At 30.0% G+C, this 16,224-nt stretch overlaps 1 protein-coding gene across 10 annotated transcripts in view; it reads right to left on the bottom strand.

Annotated features, from left to right (window-relative positions):
• LOC106463774 (golgin subfamily A member 1-like) overlaps nt 1-16,224 on the bottom strand; it is a 109,678-nt gene that overhangs the window by 64,571 nt on the left and 28,883 nt on the right. For 9 of the 10 annotated variants that reach the window (XM_022391366.1, XM_022391365.1, XM_022391364.1 and 6 more), the window contains 3 exons: nt 15,058-15,285; nt 8,284-8,379; nt 1,901-2,029 (listed from right to left, as the gene is read on the bottom strand). In XM_022391366.1, the coding sequence (XP_022247074.1) occupies nt 1,901-2,029; nt 8,284-8,379; nt 15,058-15,285 (453 nt within the window). The remainder of the gene's footprint in view (nt 1-1,900; nt 2,030-8,283; nt 8,380-15,057; nt 15,286-16,224) is intronic. The other variant, XM_022391370.1, reaches the window with a different exon arrangement.

The raw sequence follows: 16,224 nt of genomic DNA, 5'->3' as shown, positions 1-16,224 counted from the left end.
ACTTGACAACTGAAATTCTAAAGTAATTGAATAGGCCTAAGTTGACTTTTGACAAGAAGAAGAGAACTATATAAATAGTGTTTACGAGATGCTTGTAATCTCTGTAGTGTGAAGACTTTGTTGTACATATGGTAACTTGTTCTGAATACATATATATTAATTTTAAAACATGTGAAGTGTGTGCTGTTTATTCATCGTTGAATTTATCGCTAAGTCACAGACACCTAACATAGAAGAATCCAATGACAACATAGTATATATTTATACTATTAATAAATATAACTAAAAGCCATTTTATTTTGATAATTGGCAAAGAACAGATTTTTAAATTCTGATAGTAACCCATGTGACACATTTTCTCTTAGCATGTCATCATCTCTATTTTATCCACCATCCCTTGAAAAAGTATGAAATTAAACGTAAATTACTCTGTAAAATCATTAGTGCTCAGACAAACCATAACTTTTTAGTCTTCAATTTTGTTTGGTTACAGAGCTATCAAATAGAAAATCAGACCCCTCCTGTCACATCCTCTTTTTAACAATTTGTTGATTGTTCTCTTTTATGTTTCATTATATATTATTTATAACCAACAGAAAGTCAAGATTTTCATCTTTCAAATGAAGTATTGTATAACATTGTATTCTGAACAGAATATCATCAGTTTCACTCACAGTACAAGATTTGGTCCCATGGGAAAGTTAACAACTAGCTTGGATGAATTTGTAACAGCTCTTGTCGCACAGTTAGAAAGCCAGAAAAATTTCGAGAGGCAAGTGAACTTGTCTACTTTTTTACATGTTATTAGTTTATAGTATTTGGTGGATTATTTAATTAACTAAAAATTATTAAGTGCATTACTATAATTACTATAAAAAATCATACTTAATTGTCCTTGACAGTCAAGGGCAAGAAAAAATAAGAATGTGTAAGTACTTTATTTCTTGTTTTTCATATATATTCTTTGTTTATTATTATCAAAATAACTAAAATCTAAAAGTATGGATCTTTTTAAGTTACTTAACACTAAATTAGGTAAAATAAGTAATAATAATATAATTAAAATGGTTCATAAGGCACGCACCCGAGCAACTCATGGGTAATGTAATTCAATAACGTAATGTGAGCTGCACGTTCCCATAGTGATTTACAAACTTATAATGGCACAGAGAGTAGTTACACATGGTTCGAAAAGCAATAAAACAATAAAATTTAATTAGAAATAGATGTATACTGTTACAAACCTAGAGTTACTTAGGATAAACGAACATAGTTTCACGTTACAATTTGAAGTCATTCTAGAAAGAGAAAAAGGGTAATTTAGGTTTATTTCAATTTTTTTTTTTGCTCGTTATGAGGTCAGTCGAATTGACCAATCACGTTTTGACATGGAGTACAAAACATAACAGATAAACAATAAAGTTTTAATAAAAAAAACGTTTGAAATACATTTAGGAGGTTTTAGGGATTACACAAAGGAAATTTGAGATTTTTGAGATGAGGAGAAGCATTTTTAATTTTAGCAAGAAAATTATTTCCACACAGACTATTCAAAACAACTACTTAATATATTAATGGACAAATCTTTATTTTATTTTATTTAAAATTTTTCAGTAAAAAATATGATTTTTTGTATGTGAAAGACTTGTAATATTAAATGAAAGACTGCCAAATTTCATGAAAATATACAAACTATATTTAGAGTTAAGTATTAAATCTATAAAGACTAAACAAGTACAAAAAGGTCACATGGTCGGTCAAATTGACCGAGCCCGTATTGAGAATTAGTTAACTTTTGAATGTAACTCTGTACAAGGTTGTGACATGTGCACTTTGACTATTTAAAAATGTTTTTAATGGTTTCAAAAACAATTTTTTGTTATCTTTTATTCTGTTTTACCTCTGATAGAAGAGATTGTACTTTCTCATCATTAGGAAGTGATGAATCTTCAAGCCTTTTCTCCAAAATAGTCACTCTCTCTTCTAGATGAACAATATAACTGTCTTTTTCTTCCAGAATACTACTTGTCTATTTATAAAGAATAACAAAACGTTTTCATGAACAATATATAAAGTAACCTTCTGAAAATTATACTTATAACAAATTCTGGTATTTTCAAGTTAAATGATAATTAACAGTAACCTTTCATCCACCCTCATGAGTTTGGCTACATTTTTAAATAGATGAAAACCTCAAGATTTTCTTGTTTTTTTAGTATACAGTGTCTAACAGTAGACATCTTCTATGAAACATTTTTAAGTGGGATTTTTTACTATGTTGTCCCTGTGAGACACTTTGCACCTCAACTAAACCAATTTAATGTGAAATATAATTTTTAACAAAACCAAAATTAGGTAGTTCCAGTGAAATTACTTTATTAAATGGTGTATCAATTTTGCTATAACAAGGTACAGACATGGGTATATGAGAGGTTAATTTGATTAACAGGAATTGGGTTGTTCAACCTGATCTCTGGTATTTTTTGAAACACTACAATCTTAGAAAGTAATTCAGTCTATGTTTAGAGTCATTACTTATTTAAACATGTTTGATACACATACTGTCAGATATTGTGAATGAGAATTTCAAAGCTCATTCACATATGTAGAAGTAGAATAAAGTTACACTTATATTAACAGTGAAGCATAAGACTGGCTCTGGTTAAGAGCAAGTTAGTTTCAGTTGTTTGATAAGTAGTTTCTTTGATCCATAATGATCATTCATCAACTGCTTTCCTAATATTCCACTGGGGTGTCACATGGTAAATAATGCAGGATCTCACTTCACTGTGATTTTAATTACCATTTCAACGTCATTGGCACTGCAGGTGATAAATTCACATTAATGACAAAACAAAATTAAAATCACAGGCTAGTCAAATACTTGTGATTTTAAATATACTAGTGTCACCAACTAAAGCACAGACAAATCAGACACAGTTGTCATATAAAAAAATCACAAAGCTCATTTTAACAAATTAAAAGCACACACTAATCAAACAGTTGCAGTTTAGATAGTCAAAAGAGTTCACTTAAACTGTTATAAGCACATACTGTTCAGAAACAGGTGACTTATAAAACCATTAAATTAATTTGAAAACCAGCACCAACTGAGATGGATGTATAGATTAGTCAAATATTTGCAATTTACAAAGCTACAATGTTCATTTATACAACTTAAGAGAAACAAAGAGTCTGATAATCTGTAACCAGGTGAAAAATTATTATATTATACTTTTCCCACATTTGTATGTTGACTAAATATCCTCATATGTTGTTTATGTAAGATAGTAGTCAAGACTTGCATCATATTTTTAAGATTAAAAGAACCAAGAAGGGTGAATGTAAACCTTCATGAATTTACAGTCATGTATATTTCCTTAAGAGATAGTCATTTAATTATAAATACACTGATGTGCCTGTTATATATTAATCACATGTGCATATGTCAATGTAAAAAATGGAGAAAACAATCATTACTTATATTTTTACCAGAAGAGTAAACAACAATTCATAAAATGTATTACGTCTTGATAAATAATATTCCTATCCCAACATATACATTCTAACAAGTTTGTTTTATAAAAAGTATTCCTTCTTTGTCACTTCCAAAATAAAAAGTGCATGAAAATAATTAACTGATTTGTTAAAAAACTCTAGCTTTTCACAAAAATAAATTTTTGTGATTAAAACTGGCAAATGAATACTGTTAAAATTTTTAATTCAATATCAAGAATCCAAAAGGTAAAAGGTTTTTAAATTATTAAATAAATACTTTTAAAAACCATAAACTATTTATAAATATTACATGTCAACTAAGAAAAATAAATCTATTAACTAAATTATATGTAGAAGGTTATTTTTACTGTATGATTACTTATAATGTATCCCAACTAAAGGCACTTGTTAAGAAAATGCTCTGGCCACATTGTACTACTACTAGACTATAGTACAGCCAAATGTACAACTGAAATATAGCATAAAAACATATTCAACTTGTTGATACTTTTTACATTGATGAATAAGTAAAGGTTTCCAACTACCACTAAAAGAAGAAAAAAAAACTTAAATTATATGTAAAAAAATACTATCAAACAAAAAATCAAACTACAAAAACAATGTTCAAAACAAATGAATGTGTGCTAAAAAGATTGTCAGTTCTATACAACCACTAATTTTTTTAATAGTAACTGGTGATAAGCTAAAATATTAAAGCACTCATGTAGATATCCATGCATGTTTTAATGCAGTATGGCAATTGATGCAGCTAAAAGATAACAAAAAGGAACCATAAGTTAGGGTCAATCAATATTAGTTGTCCACACTTTTAAACTTTCACAGATTTCTGTCACATCTATTTTGAACAAGGAATCATGGAAACATTAGTATTTAAAAGTATAAGAATGTTAACAAACCATGGTAAACTTGCTTATGTCTGTAAGTGCATGAGGGTTAAAAATCATGGTAATTTTTTAATGTCTGTAAGTGCAACAAAATTAACAATGGATCACAGAAAATGTTTTAATGTTTGTAAACACATTAAAAAGTTTACAGTGAATCAATAAAATTGTCTCATGTTTGTAGATCCAAGATAATAGTCACTTCCTTCTTTCTTTGTTTGCAAGAATGTTTACTTACCAAGACTTAAAAACATCATTAAATGATAATCTATTAATAAAGATTTCATACGAAAAGTTAATTGATAGTATATGTATACTAATCATTATGTCAAAGGTAACCTAAGTAAAGAAAATAATTCCATAGTATAAACTTTAGTTATACATATTGGTACTATTTGTAGTGAATACTCAATGTACACATGTTAATTTTAGTCAGAGAGATCAGAGTACCTATATTGGTAGTTTCTGTTGTTAATGTACATGCATTAAGGTTAAACAAAAAAGGCAAACTGTATATATTGGCAGGCTTTAGTGAAAGAACCAGTAAAAAAGATAAATAACAATATATCAGTATGGGTTCAGATGTGGAAAAGGTACATGAGGAATCAGTAATTTAAAAATATATCTATGAATGGTATATCAAATTATTCAGGATATTTAAATATGTTTCACTGACCATGAAAAGGTGTTTGATAATGTAAGTTACAAAGAACTGATACAATGACTAGAAAATACTAGCATAATGGTCAACCTTACTGGAGACAAGAGAATAGATGGGGAACTGACAGAAGGAAAGTAAGAGAAGGAAGTGTGTTGTCATTAGGTTTCCTTGGTTATTATTCCAAATCCACCTTTAGAACAACAAATAAAGTATATGGCTTAAAATTTGGAAGAAGAGTGGTAAATAGATGATACAACACTATGACAAATAGTATTGAAGATATACAGGTACTGGTGGATAGAAGCAAAGAAGTAAGTGAAACTTTTGGGCTACAGTTAAATATGAAGAAGATAACAGTGATGGTTGTGTCAGAGAGGAAAGATATCCCAAGAGCATGAAATAGAGTGAACAAAAACATCTTGGAACAGGTAGATCAGATTATTTATTTAGGACATCTACTCAGAAGATGGAAGGTCCCACAGAGAAGAATTGAGATAGTAAGATCTACTTTTAACAGTATTCGCTTATTATTAACATGCAAGAAAATTGCCAAAGAAGTCCAAATAAGAATAATGAAGTGTTATGTGTGGTCTGCTTTCTTATAGGGGTCAAAAATAGTGACAATAGATAATATATCTAAAACAGATTGGAGGCTTTAAAAAAATGTAGTACACAAGAAAAATGATGCAAATGAACTGGACAGGGAAACTAAAAATGATGCAGTGATGGAAAAAGCAGAGATTAAAGAGAAGTTATTTACATATATAAAAAAAGTAGAGTGGATATATCATATGCTGAGGTACAGAGTATAAATCATAGGGTACAAAAATTTAAAGAAAGACATCTTTAGTGGTAAAGTAAAATTGCAATAGACAGGCAGGAAGAGAAGAATATGGATGATGTCAAAGAATGGATTCATATTAGGCTAGAACAGTGCCAGAGTGCAGCAGTAGAAAGGAAACAGTGGAGGAGAATGATCTTTAACATCTGTGAAGGGAAAACACCATCTGACTGTAAATAGTTGAAAAAATATAGCAAGTTTAAATATAAAGGTTATGTGGCATATATATATATTCAAAGGCTTTAGCATTATTTCTTAATGAACATGCATCAAGTTAATATACACTGGTAAAGTTTAATACATTATATAACCAACATTATTAGGACAGCACATACACAGCTAGTAATACCCATGTAAATCACCTGGTGCTCTGCTGCATAGGGTGTTCTGTTCTTTATAAAGGTGAAAACAAAATCATTTAATATGATGCAGTACCTGGACTCCATTAATACTGAATTAATATGGCTGGGTAAATAATTTAATATCAATGATTACCTATGAGAACTGATTACCTCAATTAATGTCATGTTAAATAATCAATGAACTGAAATTAGAGTTAAACCAACTAATGCCATGAAAATTATCAGCTAATCAAAATATCTATGTTGTTCACTTTAATGGATTAGTGTTTCCGATCGTTACTACTTTCAACTATTCCAACTATACAAGTCTCTTGTGAAAATAATCAATTATCAAATTCCACTAACTGCCCAGTTTAATACTGAATATTATATAAACAAGTTGGTAATTTAAGAATCAATGGTTGGTGCACATATATATGCTTTAATTACTGTTTAGGTTATGTATATAGGTAAGTTTCAGAGCTAATAGTTGGTGCACATGTAACAATTGATTTGGTTTCTTGCATTACACATATTGGTAAATTTTACTGTTACTGGTTGGTGCACATATATGAGACTGAACTAGTTTTTAGTTACATATATAATAGGGAGGTTTCAGTGATGACCATTGGTGCACATATCAGATGTTCAAACAGAGTTTATGTTATGTATACTGGTATGTTTTATTGTTAACGGTTCATGAGCATGTATAATGTTTAAATATGTTTAGGTTATAATTACATTACTATGTTTTAGTGCCACTACTTGAAACACATGTATCAAGTTCATATATACTGGCCAGGTTACATTTACTGGTAAGTTTTAGTATCAGTACTTGGTGTACAAGTGTAGAACTAAAAGTTTAAATAAAGTATTCAGATCATACACTGACTTACACAGATGTATACTAAACTTAATTTAAGTAAAAGCCAAATTATATGGAGAAATAAACTTCAAGAGTGTTAATACATAAAGTATATGGATGTTGTTTAACACCTGAATTGAAACATTCGTATTTTCAATAAACCAACTATTAATTATCACAATACATTCTCAATGTTTGAATCTAACAATTTCCTCATCAGCAAGTTCAAACAAGTGTATGTCAGATAAGCAAAAATGTAACCTTTATGGTATAATGCACTAGCATAAAATGTTATCCCATACAGCTATAATTCTATTATTACAAGATGAAAAAAATTTATAGGACACAATATATTTATATACTTCTTAAAAATCAATATATATTGGCAAATTACACAACTCAAATTTATAACATCTAATAGGCGTTTATGCAAGTGACTGAAGAAACAACAAAACTATTCTTTTATACAACTACAAATAATTGAGTTAGGTTCTTTAAAGATGATGATAAATATCATTTATATGATAACAAACTAAAAAAAGTTTTGGAAAACAGGAATTTTATGAAGAAAGTAAGTTAAGTAGTAACTGTTTTTTTTTTTCATTATGAATATTTAGTAAATTTCATGAAAACTGAAATATTTAATATAGGTAGTTTACCAATCACTTTACTGTTCTATTGTTTACTATTTTAGCATTGACAAATCACAACTATTAATCTGATTCATACTTTTCATAAAAATATCAAAATTGAAGCTAGAAAACATGCAGGTTAGATTTTAATATCAACTTACATAAGCATGTTATTGACCCTCTTAAGCCTCTGGTGATCAAAATATATATTTTATTTTTATATAAAAATATTGCAGTAGTATAATTGGGATTTAAAAGATCACAGTAAGTAGACTGTAGCATACCAACATAAAATATTTTGCATTCCCAAATACTGTATCAATAGTTGGGCGTCTAGTAAAATATGTTGAAACTTTTATCTTTCTAAACTAAATATGAACTTAAAACACATTGCAATAATGCACGTGCAACAGCAAATAAAAGCCTAATGCAAAACGCAAAAAAAACTAAAAATGTTGTGCAAAAGTTTGGCAGCCATCAACACACTTAAAGGCTTGACATCTTTTCGTTCTAATGTTTTGTTTCTCTATTTAAGAGTTCTACCTTGCTTTTGTAGAGCTGATGTGTATGTATAAGGGCATCGTGCTCATCAGTCAAGTCACTTAAAGTCAGCTCCAAGTGGCCCATTCTGTTTGCACTCTGTTGATTGGGAAAAAAAAAAATCGAAACTTCCCAGGTTCAACCAGCAACATATTAGAACATTCACAGATATAACCTACAACAAACAAACTTGAATATGATATTCTACAATATGTTTATGCTGCTTTAGTTTCATAATCAGGGTCTAAATAAATTTGAGATGAAAAAGTACAAAAACAATTTCTTGGGTGACATAAATTTGTAAATAGGTCTCCTGAGTAAAACTGCTTTACATTCGTGGATTGATTGTGACAATAGTAATATGAGAATAGAAAGTAAACTGACGAATACACAACAATATGCAAGTTAGTAGAAAATTCAAGTACTATTTAACATATGTTCTAGATCCATTTCTGCAAAAAAGAAGAACCCAACAATATTTTGCTTTAGAGAACATTGTTTTATCTATATGCGCGTAAAACTTTGGCTTTCATTGTTGATGGAATTAAAACAAAATAGTAGGTGAAGTAAGTACAAGAGAATGAAACTATAAAGGTTGTGTCCACAAATAATCAAAATGAGAAAAACAAATTAGCCAAAAAAGTTTTATAAATTAAGAAAACTATATAAATAAATAGGTGGGGCAGAAAAAGTAATATTAGTTTTTGAAGAACCCTGGTCTCCATCTTCTGAATAAAGTAATTTTTTCATCTCTTTTTTTTTTGTTTTAGTTCTTTGTACCTGTTCATAATGCTCAAACATTCTTTGGCAAGTTTTCATTTTGCTTGTATGTCTGGACACACCAGCTTTCTAGTTTAATTATCTTGTAGTGTCTTTATCTATAAACAATATTTTTTTCTCTTAAGCGTTAGGTTCCACATTTTGATATTAACCTAGACAGAAATCAATATGTACACTTTTTTCGAAATCAATATTGTAATTTTTTTTCTTATGGAATAAAAAAAAAGATAAAGTAACAACAGCAAAAAAGTAAAATTACAAAAATTTCCTCTTGAATAAAATGTTTTATAACTTGCATAGTAAAGCTGAATACTGTGAAATTCTTATAATATCTGATATACCTGAATAAATTATGAATTCTAAAAATAAATTTATTTTTCATAAAAACTAAAATTTAAGAGGGTTCTAGTTCAATGAGGCTTGCTGAAATTTAGTAATAAAAAGAACAGTTACCAAAAAAAAAAAGTGCTATGGTAAACTTCAAATTATGAATGTTTGTGTAAATAATGTCACATAATGCTATAACAAGAGGGAATCTTCAATAACTGCAGCACTTGAAATTATTTTAGGCAGGATTAGAGTAAATTAGTCAACAAGATTTTTTTCCTTTTTATTAGCTATATTTTTGTGCACCAGCAATTCCAAGTATGAGGCGCATACTCAATTTGATTTTATTACTTATCAGGATCTATACCAGCCTACCCTCAAATTGAAATTCTTTTAGGCAGGATTAGAGTAAATTAATGTATGAGACCTTGGGCTTGGTCAAATATATCACTCAAAAGGGTTTAACCTCCTGAGTCCACAACTGTAATTAGATCTCAAATTAGATGATGGAGCTATGAGTTAAAAGTTTGTACTTGAAAAACTCAGAGATATTCTTTGAGCCGCTATGCCATGGCTAAAAAGTTCTTACAGTACCAAATAGTGTGTGAGAATCAAAACCTCAAAATGCTTTGTCATAAAAATAAAAATAAACAGATATGAAACTAGTCTACAATGAGCAAATCAAACAAATACAACAGTAAATACACACACAAAAAAAAAACAAAAAACACTAAATCTTAAGCTTTCCTCCGAGTAACATGAAGCAAACAGGAAGAACACACTGTTAGTCAGCAAAGACATACATCAGTAGAACATATGATAATCAAGGGATTACAAAAAAGTCAACTATATCCACAGCAGGTGAATGGGTGGGGGAAAGACCATCATTAGACTCCTGAATTAAGGTCTGGTGGCTTTTTCAGCTAAAAAATTGTAATGGAAGTCTTTTCTGTAGATTTATGTTGGGGTGTGTGTTACTGAATTTGGTCTGTAGGACAGCAACACAGAAAGAGGTTAAAACACTCTAATCCATGACTTTATAAAATAAGTGCATGCAATTTCAACAGTGTAAAAGGCTTTAAAGTTATGAAAACTCGAATAAACCAAATAAGCTGCATTAAACCTCTGATAATTCATTGACTGTTTAAGTGTTCTAATTTTAACATTTCTAGGGTTAAAACTGTTAGCATGCATCTATCCTGCAGATATTTCTAATATAAACTGAAGTCACAAGGTAAAAAGTACTTTTTCTCTTATGGCTTAACTTGTGACAAAATGAAAGAAGAAAACTTTATTATTACTCAGACTTGGAGTGCAATGAAATGTGATGATTGGAGGGTTAGAGAACAAGGGTGAAGCTTGAGATATAGAAGGTTGTGTACATTAAAGTGATCTTGAATATGTAAATTAGTAAGTTACAATACAAACATAACTGAGATAAAGTTTTGACAGAGCAGAATGTATTAATAGTATATTTTAACATTGTTTTCCATTTCACAGATAGCGTGATGCCACCAAAATTGACTGCTTTTGACAATGCTATGTAACATCCCTTTCTGAAGCAAAATATTCATATCACATCATAAAAATGTGTTCAGATCAGGGATTTAAAATTTCCGAGATGGGAATATTCTTTGTACTTAATGACTTTGGAAAACAGAGAAGTTGGTTGAGCTATAGTTGCTGATTTCATGGTTCATATCATGCAAACAATTGATGTAATTTCATGACTCGTGTTTGTCAAAACTATTAATGAATGGTGAAGATAATTCTGTTACAAGATGTCACACTTTGCTTCTCACAGCTGGGTATGACTTATCAGTGGTCTCTTTCTGGATGGTTGTGGTGCTTCAAGATGATTGGGGGTGTAAATCATAGACTTGATATTATACTACACCTAAAGTCCACTGACATTAGGTGTGAAGAGCATAGCATTTCGATTGATGGCCCTGCATGACCGGTTCATTGCCTCATAGTCACAAAGTGCAAAATGCAATTGGAAGTTCCAAATTACTAGGAAAAACATGTGTCAATAACACCACTACCTTCCAATAGTAGGAAGTTATAGGGGATGTCCAAATGTGCAAGTCCAGTAACTGTTTTGTCATAAAATAGAATAGGAACACAGATCTTTTGTTGTAAATAGCACATCACATACACTGATTTTCAGCAAGTCTTGCATATGCTCTTGAGTGGTGTAGGTTGTCATCATCTTCCTATATTGAAAAGTTTTGTCCACTGAATGTTTCATAAAGTTGGAATGTTGACACAATAAAGCAACAGAGAAGAATAACATACTAATCTATCTAGTTGGGAGAACAAAAACGAACTCATAATGAGTCTATTTTTATAGCCTACTTAAAGAAACTGTTGAATAATATGAATTCTGTATGTATGAAAGTTCAGATGCATTTTTAAGAACCTTAAATACTGATATGTTAAGTTCAACAGAAGCCCTCTTTACATATTTTCCTCAATACATTGAAAGGTCTCAGTTACTGAGACAAGCCTGTTTCTCACTTTACTGGGCTCTCCAGTGCTATTATTAGGACATGTATAACCCATTTCTTTGAACTTTTAAGCCAGTGCTTAGTTGTACAGTTTGATTATGTCCATGTATTCTACCATATAACACTCTCCATTTTTGCTGAAAAAATCACAACTTTGATACTTGTGATATTTGAGTATATGATATTTTCTCATCATATTTGTTAATAAAGGAATTTTTTTAAATCTTTCAGTTAGTCTGTTTCTATGCAGCTTTGGCATAAACACATGGTCCAGGAAACCATTGAAATGATTTTGTTTTAGTTGTCTTCTCTTCGTTGTTCTTGATAGCAGATAATATCTATCTGTCTGGAAGGATGTTGTAGCAACTTTGGTTATTAGTGTAGAAAAGGGTCAATGACTTTAATATCCATCACTAGCCAAGTAGATGATGTCTGGGTGTTCCATCCATCAAAATGCTGTGACAGAATGACCAATCAAGTGGTGAACACTATTGCAAATAATTTTTTTGTTTGTTTTAAGCTATCAAAACCTGGTTTTTAGCATTATAAGCCCACATGCCATTGAGCTACTGGGGGCTAATGCAAGTAAACAATACAGTGTTTCCTTTATCAGTACAGAACCTAGGTACTTTCAGAAATCTGCTTGATTTCAAAATGTATAGTTCTCTAGATATTCATCTCAATGGAAGAAATCTGATGATCTATTTACCAATACAAAGGTACGTGTTAGTCTAAAACACATACATCACCAAACACCTAGTATATAACATTTCAAAACAACATCTCAAAAAGAATCTAGAAATTATACTATTTTTGGCTGAAGTTTACCAGTCATAGTAATTATCAGAAACTAGTTATACTAACTTAGTATTTGGGATATAAGCATAAACTCATACAATTCAACAGAGAATAATTTTATGCTAAATACAGATAAGGATCTGGATGCATATAATGTGAAGTGAAAAATTTTTATTTACAGACAAAGCAAAAAAAATGGTGTGTGTGTTTGCATAGATATTTCACAATCACCTCTATTGTATTGGTAAATAGATCATCAGATTTCTTCCATTGAGATGAATATCTAGAGAACTATACATTTTGAAATCAAGCAGATTTCTGAAAGTACCTAGGTTCTGCACTGATAAAGGATTAATACTGACTAAATCAATCCTGTTGACCAATATTGTAGGATGTATATTTTAAAGAATAACAAACTCTCAAAAAAGTTATGTTTAGAAACAGCTTTAAATACGGCAGTGGTTACCAAATCGGGACAGACTCAGGGGAGACTCATCACATGTAGAATTATTTTCCTTAAAACTTTCCTAACACCAGACTTACTGCTGAGCCACACTACATGTCTAATTTTTTCAGTAGAAATCACATACTAAATAAGCACTCTTTTACCAATTTATACACATACTGTTGTAAGAATCATGCATACAAATATAGCAATCATAACCAGCAACACAGCTTTGATAACTACTTTAGAACAATTCAAGTGAAAAAACTGAAAATTTCCGATATTTTTGTTGCATTTTTATGGGAAATTTTTGTCACCTTATAAGTATGGCAAGCATTCAAAATATGCAATAATGTAACAATTAAAATAGAAGAAGCAAGAAAAATACAATACCTGTATATTTCAATTCAGTTTAAAGACATTTTACTACTTGAATGATGAGATAAGATTTATAATAATTCTTTATGAATCTTAGCTCTTTGTAAGGAAAGTTTAATTAATGCATCTGTCAGTGAGTAAAACAACAACATATAATTGAATTCAAATATTAAATATGTACATCCTCTTATATATTGATGGTTTATCTTTATAATACATCATCAGCATTAGGATATCCCACTCTAGAAAATATCTATCCTAACTAATAAGAAAAACATACAGGATTTAATAGTGAATATATAGACCTAATGTTTATTTAACTAATTTAGCTAATTGTTTCTGTAGCTTATTTCTTCAGAAATTCTTCCACTAACCAAAATCAAAATTTTAATATCACCTACTGTACATTCCATGCAGATCTCATAAATTTCTGTTATAAAACATTTCCATTAAGTTGTCAGAGTTATTTATTGTGGAAAACAATGTAACAGGTCACCTGTACATAACCATCTCTAATTTTCAAATGGTAAACTAAAGAAAAGCAGCTAGTGAACAGCATTAACTCCCAAATTTGGGGTTACTCTTGTCTAACTGGATAGTGGGATTTTATCAGCATTCTTAAAGTGCACTCACAGTTCCAAAGTGTCGAGTACATTTTTGTGACAATGAGCACTAAACCATGAAATCTTTTATTCCTAGTCCAAGCATGTTAACATCAATACCATATCCATCCCTCCATTAAGTCAGAAATTCTCGTTCTGATCACATTCTTGTTAGTCCTGCTGTATCCCAATGACTTTTTTAAATCTTCAGCATATTGTACAGTAAAAATATTGATCAAGAATAGTGGCATACATTAATTGGAACGTTTACACTTACATAAAATCAAACAGAGAATTTGAACACTTTCAATCATAAATACAATCACAAAAAAATTAACCTCAAAAGTTTGTTAGAGAACCCAATACACAATATTGAATAAGATATGTATTAAATTATTAGACACCATACAGTAAGAAAATTAAGAACCTTCATGGCTAGTCACTTAAACTCTTACAGGTTTCTTATTTCTTAATAAGAACTGAGTGTGTGAAAACAGAGTATAGGTTTAATGTTTGAAAATAAGCATTCAGAATTTACAAAGAAAACAACTCTGCTTTACTGGCTGCATCAGAAGACTTTAAGCAAATATCATAAATACTAATAACCTTTAATATATGGTACAATCAGTAGCTTATATATGTAAATATAAAAATTTTCTATAAATGGAAAATAATTTTTTTGAAATGTAACAAAGCTTATAGACAATTATGTTAAATTTTGTGAGTTTTTTATCAATAACCAATAATTTTCAGTAAAAAGGCATGCCTTGTAAAAAAAGAAACAAAACATGTTATAAAACAAACTTTCTACTTATCTCAAACAGAAGAGAAGAACTATAAAGTTATGTGTACCACAATGACCACTCTTAACACATGCTCACATGCATGTTCAGAGGAACAGCTTCAAGTCTCTTCAAAAAGAACCATTTTTCCTTACCTGCAGTGCTTCTTGCTTGAGGCGATCAACTTCAAGCTCTAGCTCTGCCTTATCATGTTCCATTTTCCGAACTTTACTTAGTTCTTTATCACCTCGTTCTACTTGTACTTGAAGCTGATTTGCTATATCTTCCATGTCTTTAACCTTTTTGTGTGCTTGGCTCACTTCTTCATTCTGCTCCTTCAGTTTATCCTCTAGACTTCTCACTTGTTGCTGGCTAATCAGCAACTACAAATTATAAGGATTTTAGTGATGAGTCCATCAGTTTTTAACATTTTTTTGGCTTATTAGCTTAAGAATTTGGCTGGATCTAAATTATTTAATCATATAATCAAAAAAGCATTTTCAACCACTACAATTTTTGAAGACTTTCTCAAATTCTGCTGAACTTTAACCCTTTCGAGACGAGTCATGGGTGAAAGGCCATGTCATCTCATTTGTAGACTCGCATCCAAAATTTTATTGAACTACTATTTTATGAATTTATGTCAATAACTTTGGTATCAAACTGGAGATTAAAATTCAAATTTTAGAACTATATATTTCTCAATTTCTTAATTTAAAAGCAAATATAAAAAAAACAGATAAACATTGATTTTTGTGTGTCACGTGGTATGTTGAATGCAGCATTAGTTCAAATTAGATGCTTGTGATTTCTAAATACTAAGTCTATAGTTTCCTATGAATTAGGAACTCAAGTTACCGATATTGACAAGCTAGAATATAAAATAAGAGCCTCTTATCTTTTCAATTTGCTAAGATATTGCTCATGTAATAAATCAAACACAGTGGCACCCCTCCTACCTCTTTCCATTTTTGGAAACACTCCCTTATATACGCTTACTTCTATATATGACATGAATAACCAATCAGAAGCTCAGAATGTCCCCTAGTGGCTCTCTCACCCATTTTAAAGGTCTTGGCACCAATTTTTCTTTTGAACCAATATTTCAACGAAGTAGGGTGTGTCGTTAGTCTTCTTGAAATTTCATATTTTTTTAGGCTAAAATACATCTTAGTTACTAAGCTTGATAATTATAGTGGAATTTTGTAGTATTAATGTAGTAATTTATTATTTTTTAGTTATTCAAATGTATATAATAAAAACCTAAAAAAATTATTTTAGTTTACATATCCTACAACGTGACAAAATTATTTTAAAGGCTT

Source organism: Limulus polyphemus, unplaced genomic scaffold (genome assembly GCF_000517525.1).
Source record: "Limulus polyphemus unplaced genomic scaffold, Limulus_polyphemus-2.1.2 Scaffold1479, whole genome shotgun sequence".
Classification (NCBI taxonomy): domain Eukaryota; kingdom Metazoa; phylum Arthropoda; class Merostomata; order Xiphosura; family Limulidae; genus Limulus; species Limulus polyphemus.
This window is presented reverse-complemented; position numbering and strand designations above follow the sequence as displayed.